At 40.9% G+C, this 13,508-nt stretch overlaps 1 protein-coding gene across 1 annotated transcript in view; it reads right to left on the reverse strand.

Moving 5' to 3' along the window:
- Positions 1–13,508, reverse strand: part of COL28A1 (collagen type XXVIII alpha 1 chain) — a 179,416-nt gene that overhangs the window by 135,139 nt on the left and 30,769 nt on the right. The window contains exon 11 of the mRNA XM_052638924.1: positions 652–720. Coding sequence (XP_052494884.1) covers positions 652–720 — 69 coding nt within the window. The remainder of the gene's footprint in view (positions 1–651; positions 721–13,508) is intronic.

Below are 13,508 nucleotides of genomic sequence, written 5' to 3' on the forward strand. Positions count from 1 at the left end.
TTGAAGTCTTATTGTCCCAGTGACATAGAAAAGCCATTGAAAATAAGCACTTTTGCTCTAGTACACCCTGCCTGATGCAGAGCACTCCAGAGTGTAGGGTGTTCCAGTCCTTTCTGGGCTTCCCAGGTGGCACTAGTAGTAAAGAACCCACCTGCCAATGCAGGAAGCATAAGAGACAACGGATTCAGTCCTTGGATTGGGAAGATTCAGCCCTTCCTAGTTTCCAGCAAACCTGTCAGCTTTTACTTATTCACTGTCAGGGTTCTTCCGACTTCTGCCCCTCTGTGCTTATTTGATGTGAGCAGGTGATAGTTGATGTGTTAAGGTATTTCACACCCTAATGACATTTTTGTGTGATAACATTTAGAGTCCATGAAGACTCAATAGAACCAGATGTACATTGGCGAGAGGGCGGGTATTTGGAGCCAAGAGTAATTTTCATTCCAAACAATCAAAAAATACATAGATTATTCTTGGGGTAACTGGCCCAAACTAGGGCATTGTGAGTGTCCAAGCATCCAGACTGTAAGTAACTCATCTACAGGCAGACTCCTTGTGTCTCTGAGGGTAAGACTGAGCACAAGTCACAGTCCTCCCAGCCTTACAATAAATTCAGAAATCATCAGTGGGCAGAGAGGCAAGTATCGTTACCTTAACACCTTGCTGTCCAATACCAGGGGCTCCTGGAGGACCATAGGGACCAGGAGGGCCAGGTTCACCCTGGAGGAAGAAACAGTGAGATGTTAGGTCAACTCCAGCATATTTGTTGGGCAGTTCTTAGATGTACAGTGCTGTGATAGGGGCTTTGAGGGCATCAATACAACCTAACACACAGTCTCATGGTCTCCACCCTCAAGTGTTTACCATCCAATTGGACAGACAACACAGACCCAGGGTGGAATTAGCCATGAGACACAGTAGACCCAGATTCTAGGGTTCATGAAAATGTCTCCATTTAAATTTTTAAAATCAGAATTTTTTAAAAAAACTTCATATTGACTATAATAGTGAATCCAGTCTGGACCACATTTTCTTCATACCAACTCAGTTAAAATCTGTAATTTTAAACATTTTTATGGAGGAAAATTCCCCAGAAGCACAAAAGTTTTTAGGATCCGTGAAAAGTCATAATTCAGCCTTCATTCATTTGTTCAGAACATCTTTATTAAGTGCTTCTGGCAGACACATTTGTTTCCTACCCAGTGATCATCCTCTCCCTTCTCTCTTCCCTGCTGTTATGAATCTGATCTGTTCCAGTCAGTGGGCAGGTATTCTTCACCCTTGGAGGTGTAAGATGAATGAGAATCAGTCTAAAACAAGGGGAGACTCTTCTTTCTCATTGCCACTGATGAGTCTACATTAATCCTTTGGCTCATTTCCAAGAAATGAGATGTGGGGACCTTATGGGATGCAAAGGGAAATTTTGCTTCTGCTTCTTTTGTTCCTTGGAGAGGTAATAGCTCGTCTTATAACCATGAGGCACCAGTCTCCCAGATGAATGTCAACAGTTGATGAGGGTGAGGCAGAAGTTTAGAAGAGCCTGGCTGCTGGACAGCCTCTCTGAGCTCCTGATCCGGTCCTGACTACCCACCTTCAAACACTCAGTTCACTCAACAAGAAGCATTCTTACAATTTGAGCTGCTGTTAGTCAAGATATTTGTTACTAGATAGCAGAAGCAGTTCAGTTAATACAGTCTACGAGGTGGCAGGCCCATCATGGAGCTTGGGCGCTATACAACTGAACATGACCACGGCACTCAAACTCCTGCATTTCACTGGTGAGGAAGCGGAGTCCCGGAGGGATTATCTGGCCTGCACAAACTCACACCTCAGTATCACCCACAGGGATATGGGTCCTCGGGTCTTTCAGGCTTCTGGTCCCATCATGTTGACAGAGAAAAGGACAGTGGCTGTGGATTGCCATTTCTTTTTTATAATGCTAATTTCTTCTGTTTAACAAAATAATGTGTCTTTATTTATTGACACCAACATGAGTTTAATTATGAAGTCTTATTCTCACACTCAGGGAGTTCATATGTTCAGATGCCAGCCAGAGAGCACAGTGGGGAGATCTATGGTCGCTTATGAAAATCTGACTCCTAGACATTTCATGAGATCAATTTTAAATTTTATACCAGCTGCAAGAAACAAGGTAGTTAACTGATACTCAAAATTCACAATACTTGATCTTGCTGTCAAAATAAGCTGAAGATATTAAGAAGAGGTGGCAAGAATACATAGAAGAACTATACAAAAAAGATCTTCATGACCCAGATAACCACCATGGTGTGATAACTCACCTAGAACCAGACATCCTGGAACGCGAAGTCAAGTGGACCTTAGGAAGCATCACTACAAACAAAGCTAGTGGAGATGATGGAATTCCAGCTGAGCTATTTCAAATCCTAAAAGATTATGCTGTGAAAGTGCTACACTCAATATGCCAGCAAATTTTGGAAAACTCAGCAGTGGCCAGAAGACTGGAAAAGGTCAGTTTTCATTCCAATCCCAAAATAAGGCAATGCCAAAGAATGCTCAAACTACTGCACAATTGCACTCATCTCACACTATAGCAAAGTAATGCTCAAAATTCTCCAAGCCAGGCTTCAACAGTACGTGAACCGTGAACTTCCAGATGTTCAAGCTGGATTTAGAAAAGGTAGAGGAACCAGAGATCAAATTGCCAACATCCATTGGATCATTGAAAAAGCAAAAGAGTTCAAAAAAAACATCTACTTTTGCTTTCTCGACTATGCCAAAGCCTTTGACCAAAGCCTGTAATCCCCATGTGGATCCCAACAAACTGTGGAAAATTCTTAAAGAGTTGGGAATACCAAACCACCTGACCTGTCTCCTGAGAAATCTGTATGCAGGTCAGGAAGCAACAGTTAGAATTGGACATGGAACAACAGACTGGTTCCAAATAAGAAAAGGAGTAGAGTCAAGGCTGTATATCGTCACCCTGCTTATTTAACTTATATGCAGAGTGAAGTTGCTCAATCATGTCTGACTCTTTGCGACCCCATGGACTGTAGCCCACCAGGCTACTCCATCCATGGAATTTTCCAGGCATGAGTACTGGAGTGGGTTGCCATTTCCTTCTCCAGGATATGCAGAGTACATCATGTGAAATGCTGGACTGGATGAAGCACAAGCTGGAATCAAGATTGCCAAGAGAAATATCAATAACCTCAGATATGCAGATAATACCACAATTATTACAGAAAGCAAAGAACTAAAGAGCCGCTTGATGAAAGTGAAAGAGGAGAATGAAAAAGTTGACTTAAAACTCAACATTCATAAAATTAAGATCGTGGCATCAGGTCCCATCACTTCAATAAAAACAATAAAAACAGTGAGAAACTTTATTTTGGGGGGCTCCAAAATCACTGCAGATCGTGACTGTAGCCATGAAATTAAAGACGCTTGCTCCTTGGAAGAAAAGGTATAACCAACCTAGACAGCATAGTCTGGTTAAAAAGCAGAGACATTACTTTACCAACAAAGGTCCATCTAGTCAAAGCTATGGTTTTTCCAATAGTCATGTATGGATGTGAGAGTTGGACCATAAACAAAGCTGAGCACCGAAGAATTGATGCTTTTGAACTGTGGTGTTGGAGAAGACTCTTGAGAGTCCCTTGGACTGCAGGGAGATCCAACCAGTCCATTCTAAAGGAAATCAGTCCTGATATTCATTGGAAAGACTGATGCTGAAGCTGAAACTCCAATACTTTGGCCACCTGATGTGAAGAGCTGGCTCACTGGAAAAGACCGTGATTCTGGGCAAGATTGAGGATGGGGAGAAGGGGACAACAGAGGATGAGATGGCTGGATGGCATCACCGACTCAATGGACATGAATCTGAGTAAGCTCCGGGAGTTGGTGATGGACAGGGAGGCCTGGCGTGCTGCAGTCCATGGGATCACAAAGAGTTGGACATGACTGAGCGACTGAGATGAACTGAACTGATACCATGGGCCTCAAGATGGAAGAAAGTCAGTGTTTAATAAAACCTACTATTTTCAAGTAGACTTTATATAGATTATCTCACTTAATCTTCTAACCATCTTAGGAAATTGGTATTTTTTTCCCATTTTATGCTGTAGGCATATCATCTCTATTTTTAAATTCATTTTGAAGTATGCATGGTATCACAGGGGGAAAAACATGGCTTTTTCTTTCAACCAGTCTAGCTGAATTCTGGTTCTATAATTTATAACCAGTTCGAGCTTTTGCAAGATCCCCATATGCAAAATGAGGGTCATTATATTTACCCTGCAGCATTGTTGAAAGGATTCTAAATACCATCTTAAAATGTCTGAGTCGTAATCAGTCACGTGGTTGGCTGTATAACATTTGTAGAGCAATTTTTGCTCACTAGACTTTCACTGAGCACCAGCCTGGTACCCAGAACCTCCTTACATAATTATAGACGTAAATCAGGTTGCACCTGTACTTTGCAGACACTTACAATCTGGCTGGAGAGATAAATGAATATAAAACAAAATACAAGCATGTGAATTAGCTATAACAAAGGTATTAGCGCAGCACACGAGACTCTAAGGCGGAAATGTTTAATTCTACCTTAAGGAATTGGGAAAGTTTTATACAGTAGTGAAGATATTTGCTCTGAACAAAAAAAAAAAGTATGAATCATATCTCATCTGGTAGGAAAAGGGGACAAAGTTCCAGCAAAAGGACCGAGTATGATGTGAAATGTTCTGGGCACAGTGAGCAGCTCTGTAGGCTCACACAGACAGGAATGAAGGTGACGGTAGGGTCACTGTGTGGAGCCGCACTGCCCATGAGAAATATATGAAGAAACACATTTAAAACTTTTAATTTTCCAGAAAGTAATAATAGATTTTACTTAACCCAGTGTATCCAAAATGTTATCATTTCAGCATAAGCAATATAAAACTCTTAATAATAATTTTATTTTTCATTATTTTTAATGTGACGTCTTCAAAATCCTATGCGTATTTAATACTTATGGCACATCTCAGTTCGGACTAGCGACATTTCAAGTGCTCAGAAGTCATGTGTGGCTACTCTATATTTTTAATTTATTTTTAACTGGAGGAAGATTCCCCTGGAGGAGGGGGCATGGCACCCCCCTCCAGTATTCTTGCCTGGAGAATCCCATGGACAGAGAACTACAGTCCATAGGGTCTCACAGAGTCAGACACAATTGAAGTGACTTAGCCTGCCTGCCTGGAGGATAATTGCTTTACAGTATTGTGTTGGTTTCTGCCATACATCAACACGAATCAGCCATAGGCATATATGTGTCCCCTCCCTCTTGAAACTTCCTCCCACCTCGCAGCTCATCCCACCCCTGTAGGTATTCCCAGAGCATCGGGTTTGAGCTCCCTACATCATACAGCAGATTTGTACCAGCTATCAGTTTTACATATGGCAATACATATGTTTCAGGACTACTCTCTCTATTCATCCCACCTCTCCTTTCCTGAACAGCACAGATTTAGAGCGATTAAAGAGGCTGGAGGCTCAGGTCAGAACCATGGAGAGTACCGACACTTAAGTTAGGTGGGAGTGAAGAAGACAGTGTCTTGGGATCTGCGGAAGACAGAGGTCAAGAAAAATTGGGTGGGGGGCTGTGTTTGCTGACAAAGCCAGTATAAAAGAAGTCAGGAAAAAGAGAATTTCAAAAGGCACTCATTGTTTCCAAAGATAAAGTGATAATCTTCCACTTGCAAACCTGATCATCTTTCAGCATTCTCTGTCTCAGGGAAGGGCCCCTCCCATATGTCAAGTGAGAGCCTACAAGTCATTCTTAACATCTCTCACTTCCTTACCCATCGAATGCAATGCATCATCAACACCTAGCAATATTCTCCTAACTCTCAAGTCCTCCACCTCTGTGTCCTTTACCATGCCTCTGTAGTCTATTCCAAAGTAATATCATCTCCTGCTCAGATTACAACAATGTTAATACTCTTCATGCATCCATTCTAGCACACTCTAATTTATTCTCCACCCACCTATTGCTGCCAGAGCAATCTTCTGCTAGTAATCTGAGTGAAACCCTTCAGGTCCTTTCCCTTTGCTCTTAGGGTAAGGACAGAGCTCCTTCCAAGGCTTGTGAGCCTCTGCATGGTGTGGTGCTGTGGTGTGCAAAACTTCTCACTAGCCACCCTAGCATCACTGGCCTTTGTTCAGGTCCCTCTACTTGCCATGCTCCCCCCCCCCCTCGCCCCAGGACCTCTGCATGTGCTATGGTCTCTTCTGGGTTGTGGTTACCTCTCTCTTTTCCTAGTTAGTCTTTATTAATCCCTCAGATATCATTTTAAGCAGCTTGGCTTCAGGGAGGCCATCTCTGGTCAGGTGAAATCCCTCTTCTAGAGACACCGATAGCATCATTTCTCCGTTTTCTGAGCATTCGTTACAGTTGCAGCTTTGCATTTTTACATGTGTTACTATGTCTTCCCATAGACTGTGAGGAGGGTGTCATGATTCTGCTCAGCTTTCCATTCTCAGTATTTGCCTAATTGATATTATCTACTCAACCATCCAGGCCTCAAACATTTACTGAACAGCAACTAAAGAGCAGGTATTGTGTCAGCTGCTAGGGGTGAACAAAACAAGAAACTTGGTCTAGGCAGGGGGAGTTCGGGGGTTGGAATTGTTCCTCTGGCATTCCCACTGGTTTACTTAGATTTTCAGCCGAGAGCAACTGTGCATACATTACATAGTGATATCAAGTCCTTATCACATTTTCTCCTGCAAACTTACCCAGACACAGTTAATCATTTTTTTCAGTTGAAGTCATAATGAAACCCAAATAGATGGTATAAGGTTACACTGTATGGAAAGTTCAGTTCAGAAATCCAGCACTCCTCATTCCTGGAACTGGCTCTAACCAAAGTCAATATCTTTCATATCCCTAAAATAATAAATAATGAGTGGTTGTCCAAGACTGGATTTTTTGAGAGCAGAACTTTACCTTTTCTAAAACAATACAATTATGGATCATTTAGTCATACCTTGAACTCTTAATATTAGGCAGATATTTAGCAACTTCTTTTTATCATTTCCCAGATATGGATAACACCAACTTTAATACTGTAAGTCGTGACAAGTATTCTCATACTTTCCCAGTGGAAGGCAGTGATGAATGAGTATTTTGTAAGGTGCAAAAATGGTTCAAGTATGCACAAAATGGGCTTCCCAGGTGGCGCTGGTGGTAAAGAACCTGCCTGCTAATGGAGGAAATGTGAGAGATGTGGATTCGATCCCTGGGTCGGGAAGATCCCCTGGAGGAGGGCATGGCAACCTACTCCAGTATTCTTGCCTGGAGAATCCCATGGACAGAGGAGCCTGGCAGGCTACAGTCCATAGGATCACAAAGAGTTGGATACGACTGAGGCACTTAGCATGCATGCATACACAAAATTCAGTCTTACCTGAAACTCAGTGATGTGATTACTATATTAAAAGGCTTGGGAAAAAAATAAAGAAAAGCCCTTTTTTAGAAAGGAATGAAAAAAGCAGGGGAATGGTGGAGACAGGAAACTAACATTTATCAGCTCTTGTTAAGTCAAGCTCTATTTTTAGTTCCTAATTTTTCTTTCAGAGAAGTGTTATTTAATAAGGGGCTTATTTTTAGAAAATGTATCAGGCCAGCTCTGTTCTACATTAATGAAAAAAAAGGTTGTCAAAATACTTAGCTGCCTAATTATTGCCAACACATATGGCACTTACTATGTAACAGGTGCTATTCTAAGTGCTTTTCATGTATTAACTCATGTGATACTCAGAACAACTCTACTATTGACCCATTACGTGGATGACAAAACTGAGGCATGAGAAGGAAAAGTAAGTTCCCCAGATCACAGAGCTAACACAGTATAAGGCTGGATCTGAACCCCAGCAGTCTAGCTTTAGAGCCAGTGCTAATAACCACCATGCAAAAGTGCCTCTTAGGGCTTCTCAATTCTTAAAGTAATTAAAAAATCATTTGCTTGCAGACTAAATTTATATCTTTATTTTAGTATGAAAAACACACAAGTCAGATAGTTACAATCTCCCCATAGTTGAAGATTCATCAGATGAAGACAAAGAATCTAACATAAAAATAAGCCAAGAGAAAGTATACTTTTGCAAGCTAACATATATGCCACTTCAGGCACATAAAGTTGACTTGGATTAGTGTTGTCACTGAGTCAGTGGTAAAGTCCATCTAAATTATATTTGGCAATACTATGATCACACAGTGTAACTCTACATATAAAGCAATTGTTAACCAACTGCACTGAATTTGGACCATGATTATTTAAAATCTCCAGTTGCAATCTTTTCTGAATAATATCTAGTTGGATAAGAAAAAAGACCACTGTCCATATTCTCCACCTACTTATGCTTTTCAAACAAGCAAAAAACCCACAGCAATGAAGAAATGGTGGAGAATTGGGGTGAAAACTGTAGCGCTGTAACAGATTTTAGTAACTCAGCTCCTTTTCTTAATTGCTACTAGGTTAAATCACATGGCACTGTCAACATTCAACTATGTTTCACTTACCAAAGGATGATTCATATGTTTCAATCTATTAGGAAAGTCATATTTCATTATATATGGTAAAATCTAAGGGATTGTGTGTCATTTTCCCTAAAAGGAGGGACTGCTCCACAGTCCATCAGTAGAGCTTTTGAGAAACTCAGCTTTGGTGGACAACTCCAGCACAAAAGGAGTTGCTAGAAACTACTCAGGGTGAACCCTCTCCATAAATCCGAGAAGGACGTCAATTTACAGAGAGATGACAGGTTCATAACAGTGTGATATGTTTCCTAAAAACTTACTCTTGGAGACTGGGGGCAGAGGAAAGTGACAAGAGTTATTGTTGAAAGACTACAAAGTTTATATTAAACTGATGAAAAAGTGTTGTAAAGTGATGATGATTACACAAGACTGTAAATGTATTTCATACCACTGAATTGTTATGCTTACGAATGGTTAAAATGATAAATAGTATATATATATTTACCATAATTTAAAAAAAAACTCACTCTTAGAATAAACTTGATTTTCCCTGCTGCAGTGTTGCTGGTAATTCAGACTTACTTGAATTAATTAAGAACGGTGATACAATTAAAAAAAAAACAAAACCTCTGACATCCTTCTGAAGACATTGCAGTAACTGACTCTGTCCCACATTAGTGCCCCACCTGACTGGGCATGTGGGTTAGACTCAGCACCCTTTTATGGGAAACACGGGCAGCATTTGGCTTCCTTGATCCATCAGAGCTTTCATCTTGGCAGACTCGGCACACGCATGCGTTCATTTACACGCGCACACGGCACGCCCCATCTGCTGAGGACCATATGCGTCAGATATTTGGGGAGGAAAATCACATCTTGAAGCCAATGGCTGACACACCGCATGTTCTGGCAGCCACTTGAAGTTGTCAATATCAGTTGTCTCACATCAAATGAGTTAACATGTTCATTTAGAATCCTGGTGGGCACATAGGCATGGAGGTCAAAGCCCTTTCCACAAGTATCGCTGGATTACTAAGGATTCTTTCCCAGGCCCGGACAGCAATAGTATTTAGAGTTTGACATCCCTGAAGAAAAAGACAGTCACACAGTTTGGCAGCTCGGCTCTGATTATCCATTAGACAGATACTTGTCATTAAAATTGTAAAGTGATTCTTCTCTTTACACTGCTATGCACCAAGCAGTCACAACTTTGTTCAAAGGTGTGAGCCTGCCAGGAGAACCAGAAGGCCTATTATTGGTTTTGGACAACTGGAAAAGCTGACATGTTTGAGTACCTTGGACTTAAAATACTTTATTTACATGAAGCCAAAAATGTAGTCATTCTGTTATTAAGAGATCTGTGGACTTAAAAACACATTTTCTGTTTGGTTAATTATTCTGTACTGGCAACTGTTGAGGTCTATGTGTTTCACCTGATTTCCTTCCCATCAAGTTAGAAAGAATTATATCCTATTAGAAATCGGCATTTTTCAGTGGTTGAAAGCAATATCATGATGTTAGGGTATTTTTAGGCCTTTGAGTTGTGTGAGAGCTGAAATAAAACTATCCAAAGTTCTAGTGTAAGGAGAAAGTTTCAGCTTCTTCATAATTGTACATATATGTGGTATTTGAACTATTTCCAAACCATAGCTGAAATATTAGTGATGTTCAGTAGGTCGATCTACTAAAGCTATTAAGCTAACTTTAAGTCAAAACAAGTATTTAAATATTAATTCTATATATTTATTTATTTAATATTTTAATTTTTAATTTATTATTATTATTTTATTTTACAATATTGTATTGGTTTTGCTACACGTCAACATGAATCCGCCATGGGTGTACACGTGTTCCCAATCCCAAACTCCCTTCCCACCTCCCCTGCAACACCATCCCTCCGGGTCATCCGAGTGCACCAGCCCCAAGCATCCTGCATCCTGCATCGAACCTAGACTGGCGATTCGTTTCTTATATGATATTATACATGTTTCAATGCCATTCTCCCAAATCATCCCACCCTCTCCCTCTCCCACGGAGTCCAAAAGACTGTTCTATACATCTGTGTCTCTTTTGCTGTCTCGCATACAGGGTTATCATTACCATCTTTCTAAATTCCATATATATGCGTTAGTATACTGTATTGGTGTTTTTCTTTCTGGCTTATTTCACTCTGTATAATCTGCTCCAGTTTCATCCACCTCATTAGAACTGATTCAAATGTATTCTTTTTAACGGCTGAGTAATGCTCCATTGTGTATATGTACCACAGCTTTCTTATCCATTCATCTGCTGATGGACATCTAGGTTGCTTCCGTGTCCTGGCTATTATAAACAGTGCTGTGATGAACACTGGGGTACACGTGTCTCTTTCAATTCTGGTTCCTTGGTGTGTATACCCAGCAGTGGGATTGCTGGGTCATAAGGCAGTTCTATTTCCAGTTTTTTAAGGAATCTCCACACTGTTCTCCATAGTGGCTGTACTAGTTTGCATTCCCAACAACAGTGTAAGAGGGTTCCCTTTTCTCCACACCCTCTCCAGCAGCAAAACTAAGAATTTTTGGTTTTGGTCTTGCCGCAGGGCATGAGGGATCCTACTTCCCTGACCAGGAATCAAACCTTCACCCCTGCAGTGGGAGTGTAGAGTCTTAACCACTGGATCCCCCAGGGAAGTCCCAGAATGTATTTTTAAAATTACTAAATCTTCACGGGGCTTCCCTGGTGGCTCAGTGGTAAAGAATCCACCTGCTAATGCAGGAGACACGAGTTCAATCCCTAGGTTGGCAAGATCCCCTAGAGAATGAAATGGCGACCCATTCTGGTATTCTTGCCTGGGAAATCCCATGGACAGAGGAGCCTGGTATGCTGCAGTCCATGGGGTCACAAAGAGTCGGACACTACTTAACAACTAAACAACAACAAATCATCATTTATGATATATATATTCTAGTGAAAATAGTGACATAAAAAACATAAGATTCCAAGTTTATATATCTGAAACTGTGGGGGAAAAAACAATGAAGTTCCATGCCTGACTCAGAAGTAAGTGGAATTATAAATAAGGTATCAAGTCATTGAATGCACAAGAAGCTTTTGATGGGTTATATTAATACTGTCTTGTTTCTATATATTATCCTAATATCTTGGAAGAAGGGTCAGAATTCCTGACTTTTGCACCCTTCTCTCTGATTCCTCTACAATCCCTTGTCACCGCCCTTCCCCCAATCTCCCAAACATTTCCAAAACCCTCGACCTTTAATTGTCGATTGATCACTAGACAATCTAAGTGATTCCATAGGTCCTACCTGTTTGGCCTGTCTGCAGTACGATACTGTTGACAGCTCATTCCATGTAAGACCACTTCCTCATTCTTTCATTCAACAAATGCTTATTTTCTGCTTATCTTAAACATGAGTGTAGATATCATAGTTTTTTTCTCTCTCAGATATGATAGTGGTACTCCTGAACCGTTGTCTCTAGATTTTCTGCTTTATATTTTTTCAAAACCGTAGTGGACCTGTACACATCTGTCTAATTCTTCTGCCAGTGGTCCCTACCTGAAAGAGGACTGACCATGTTTAAAGGTATAGTGCATGAAAGCTATAAAGAAACCTGATTAGTTTCTTTAACTAAACTCCCAACTACAGCGTGCATGCACATTCCTAGTAGCTGTGTCAAGATAACCACTCCTGTTTTAAAAAACTAACCTCTTTTCATAGAGCATTTTGAAGAAAATGGGTTGTTGTGTAGGGATGTTTACCAGCCTTACAATTTTAATTTCAAGATCTGTACATTTAGCTTTCATTTACTTAATTTCCTTATAAGAACATCAGCTACTTAAAGAAGTATCTGTTGTGCTTGGGAACCTCAAAAAAATGAGATGGAACTATGACAGAGGTAAATAAGGAGGAGCAGGCTGTCCAAGAATCATGTACAGTGGGCTAAATGCTTCATTTGCCCCCAATCCCACTAAAACCTAAGTCTCACTTATTCATTAATACTAGGTCCGTTGTTTATTTTGGGTGCGTAGATGGATGTTTGATTCACCAGAGATTATTTACTCTGACCATATCCATTTTTTAAACTGGAGCAGACTGGCACTGCCTCTGAGTTTTTGTAACATCTCAGAAGCTAAACTGAACATAAAGTAAGAGTACTTTGAGTTTCTTACACTTGAGTACCACACAAGAAGACACTTGTGTGGGAGTGTGGTGAGGGGCGGGGCGGGGGAGTGGATCCCTAAAGAAAAGTGTATGAACAGCCTCAAGTAGAACAATGGAAGAAGTTGAAAGAAGGGAGGCAATTCATCTATTGAAAGAAATCAATATATAATACAAATATCACAGCAGTTTTAAAGTGTTTGAGGATTAGCCTGTGCTACTTTGACACAAGGGAATACATCAGGGATAATTCCTAAAGCCCTTTTGGCACCAGCACTGAGCTCTCATGCTAGGATATTTCAGCAAGTCACAAGCTATTTCCTGCTCAGACCGCAGTGAGCAGTCCCTCTTCCCAGAGCACAAAGAGGGTCTTCTTGGAAGGAGCAGATTTGGGTGAGATTGGAAATGAAAACATCCTTCAGAAATAACCTCAGAAGGACATCAAGAAATGGAAAAAATTACCCAGTGTGGGCTTGGCACACCCAGCATTCTACTATGTTTATTTGTTCCAAACTAATTTTGGTTACTTGTTCTCTGTGATTTGAAAGGCCTGCCAGTCTTGAGCCATTCTTTCTAGTTATTGGAAGGCCCACTCTATGACCAGATGGAGTGGCTGCCTGACCCACAACAGCCCTTGGGAGGTGGCGTAGGGTTCGGAGGCCTTCAGTTTTTACAGAGAAAGAACGTGGTGTCAGTTTGGGCCTAAGGATATGGCTTCTCAGACACTTGTGTGATGATAGTTCTAATTGATTTTAGAGACCAATGGGATGATCTTCTTATGAATACCACTCTTGACCCTCATCTCGTGTCTGGGAGAGGCTGAGGTGGCCTCAAAGGCTTCATTCTGAGAA

The sequence above is a fragment of the Budorcas taxicolor genome, chromosome 4 (assembly GCF_023091745.1).
Source record: "Budorcas taxicolor isolate Tak-1 chromosome 4, Takin1.1, whole genome shotgun sequence".
Classification (NCBI taxonomy): domain Eukaryota; kingdom Metazoa; phylum Chordata; class Mammalia; order Artiodactyla; family Bovidae; genus Budorcas; species Budorcas taxicolor.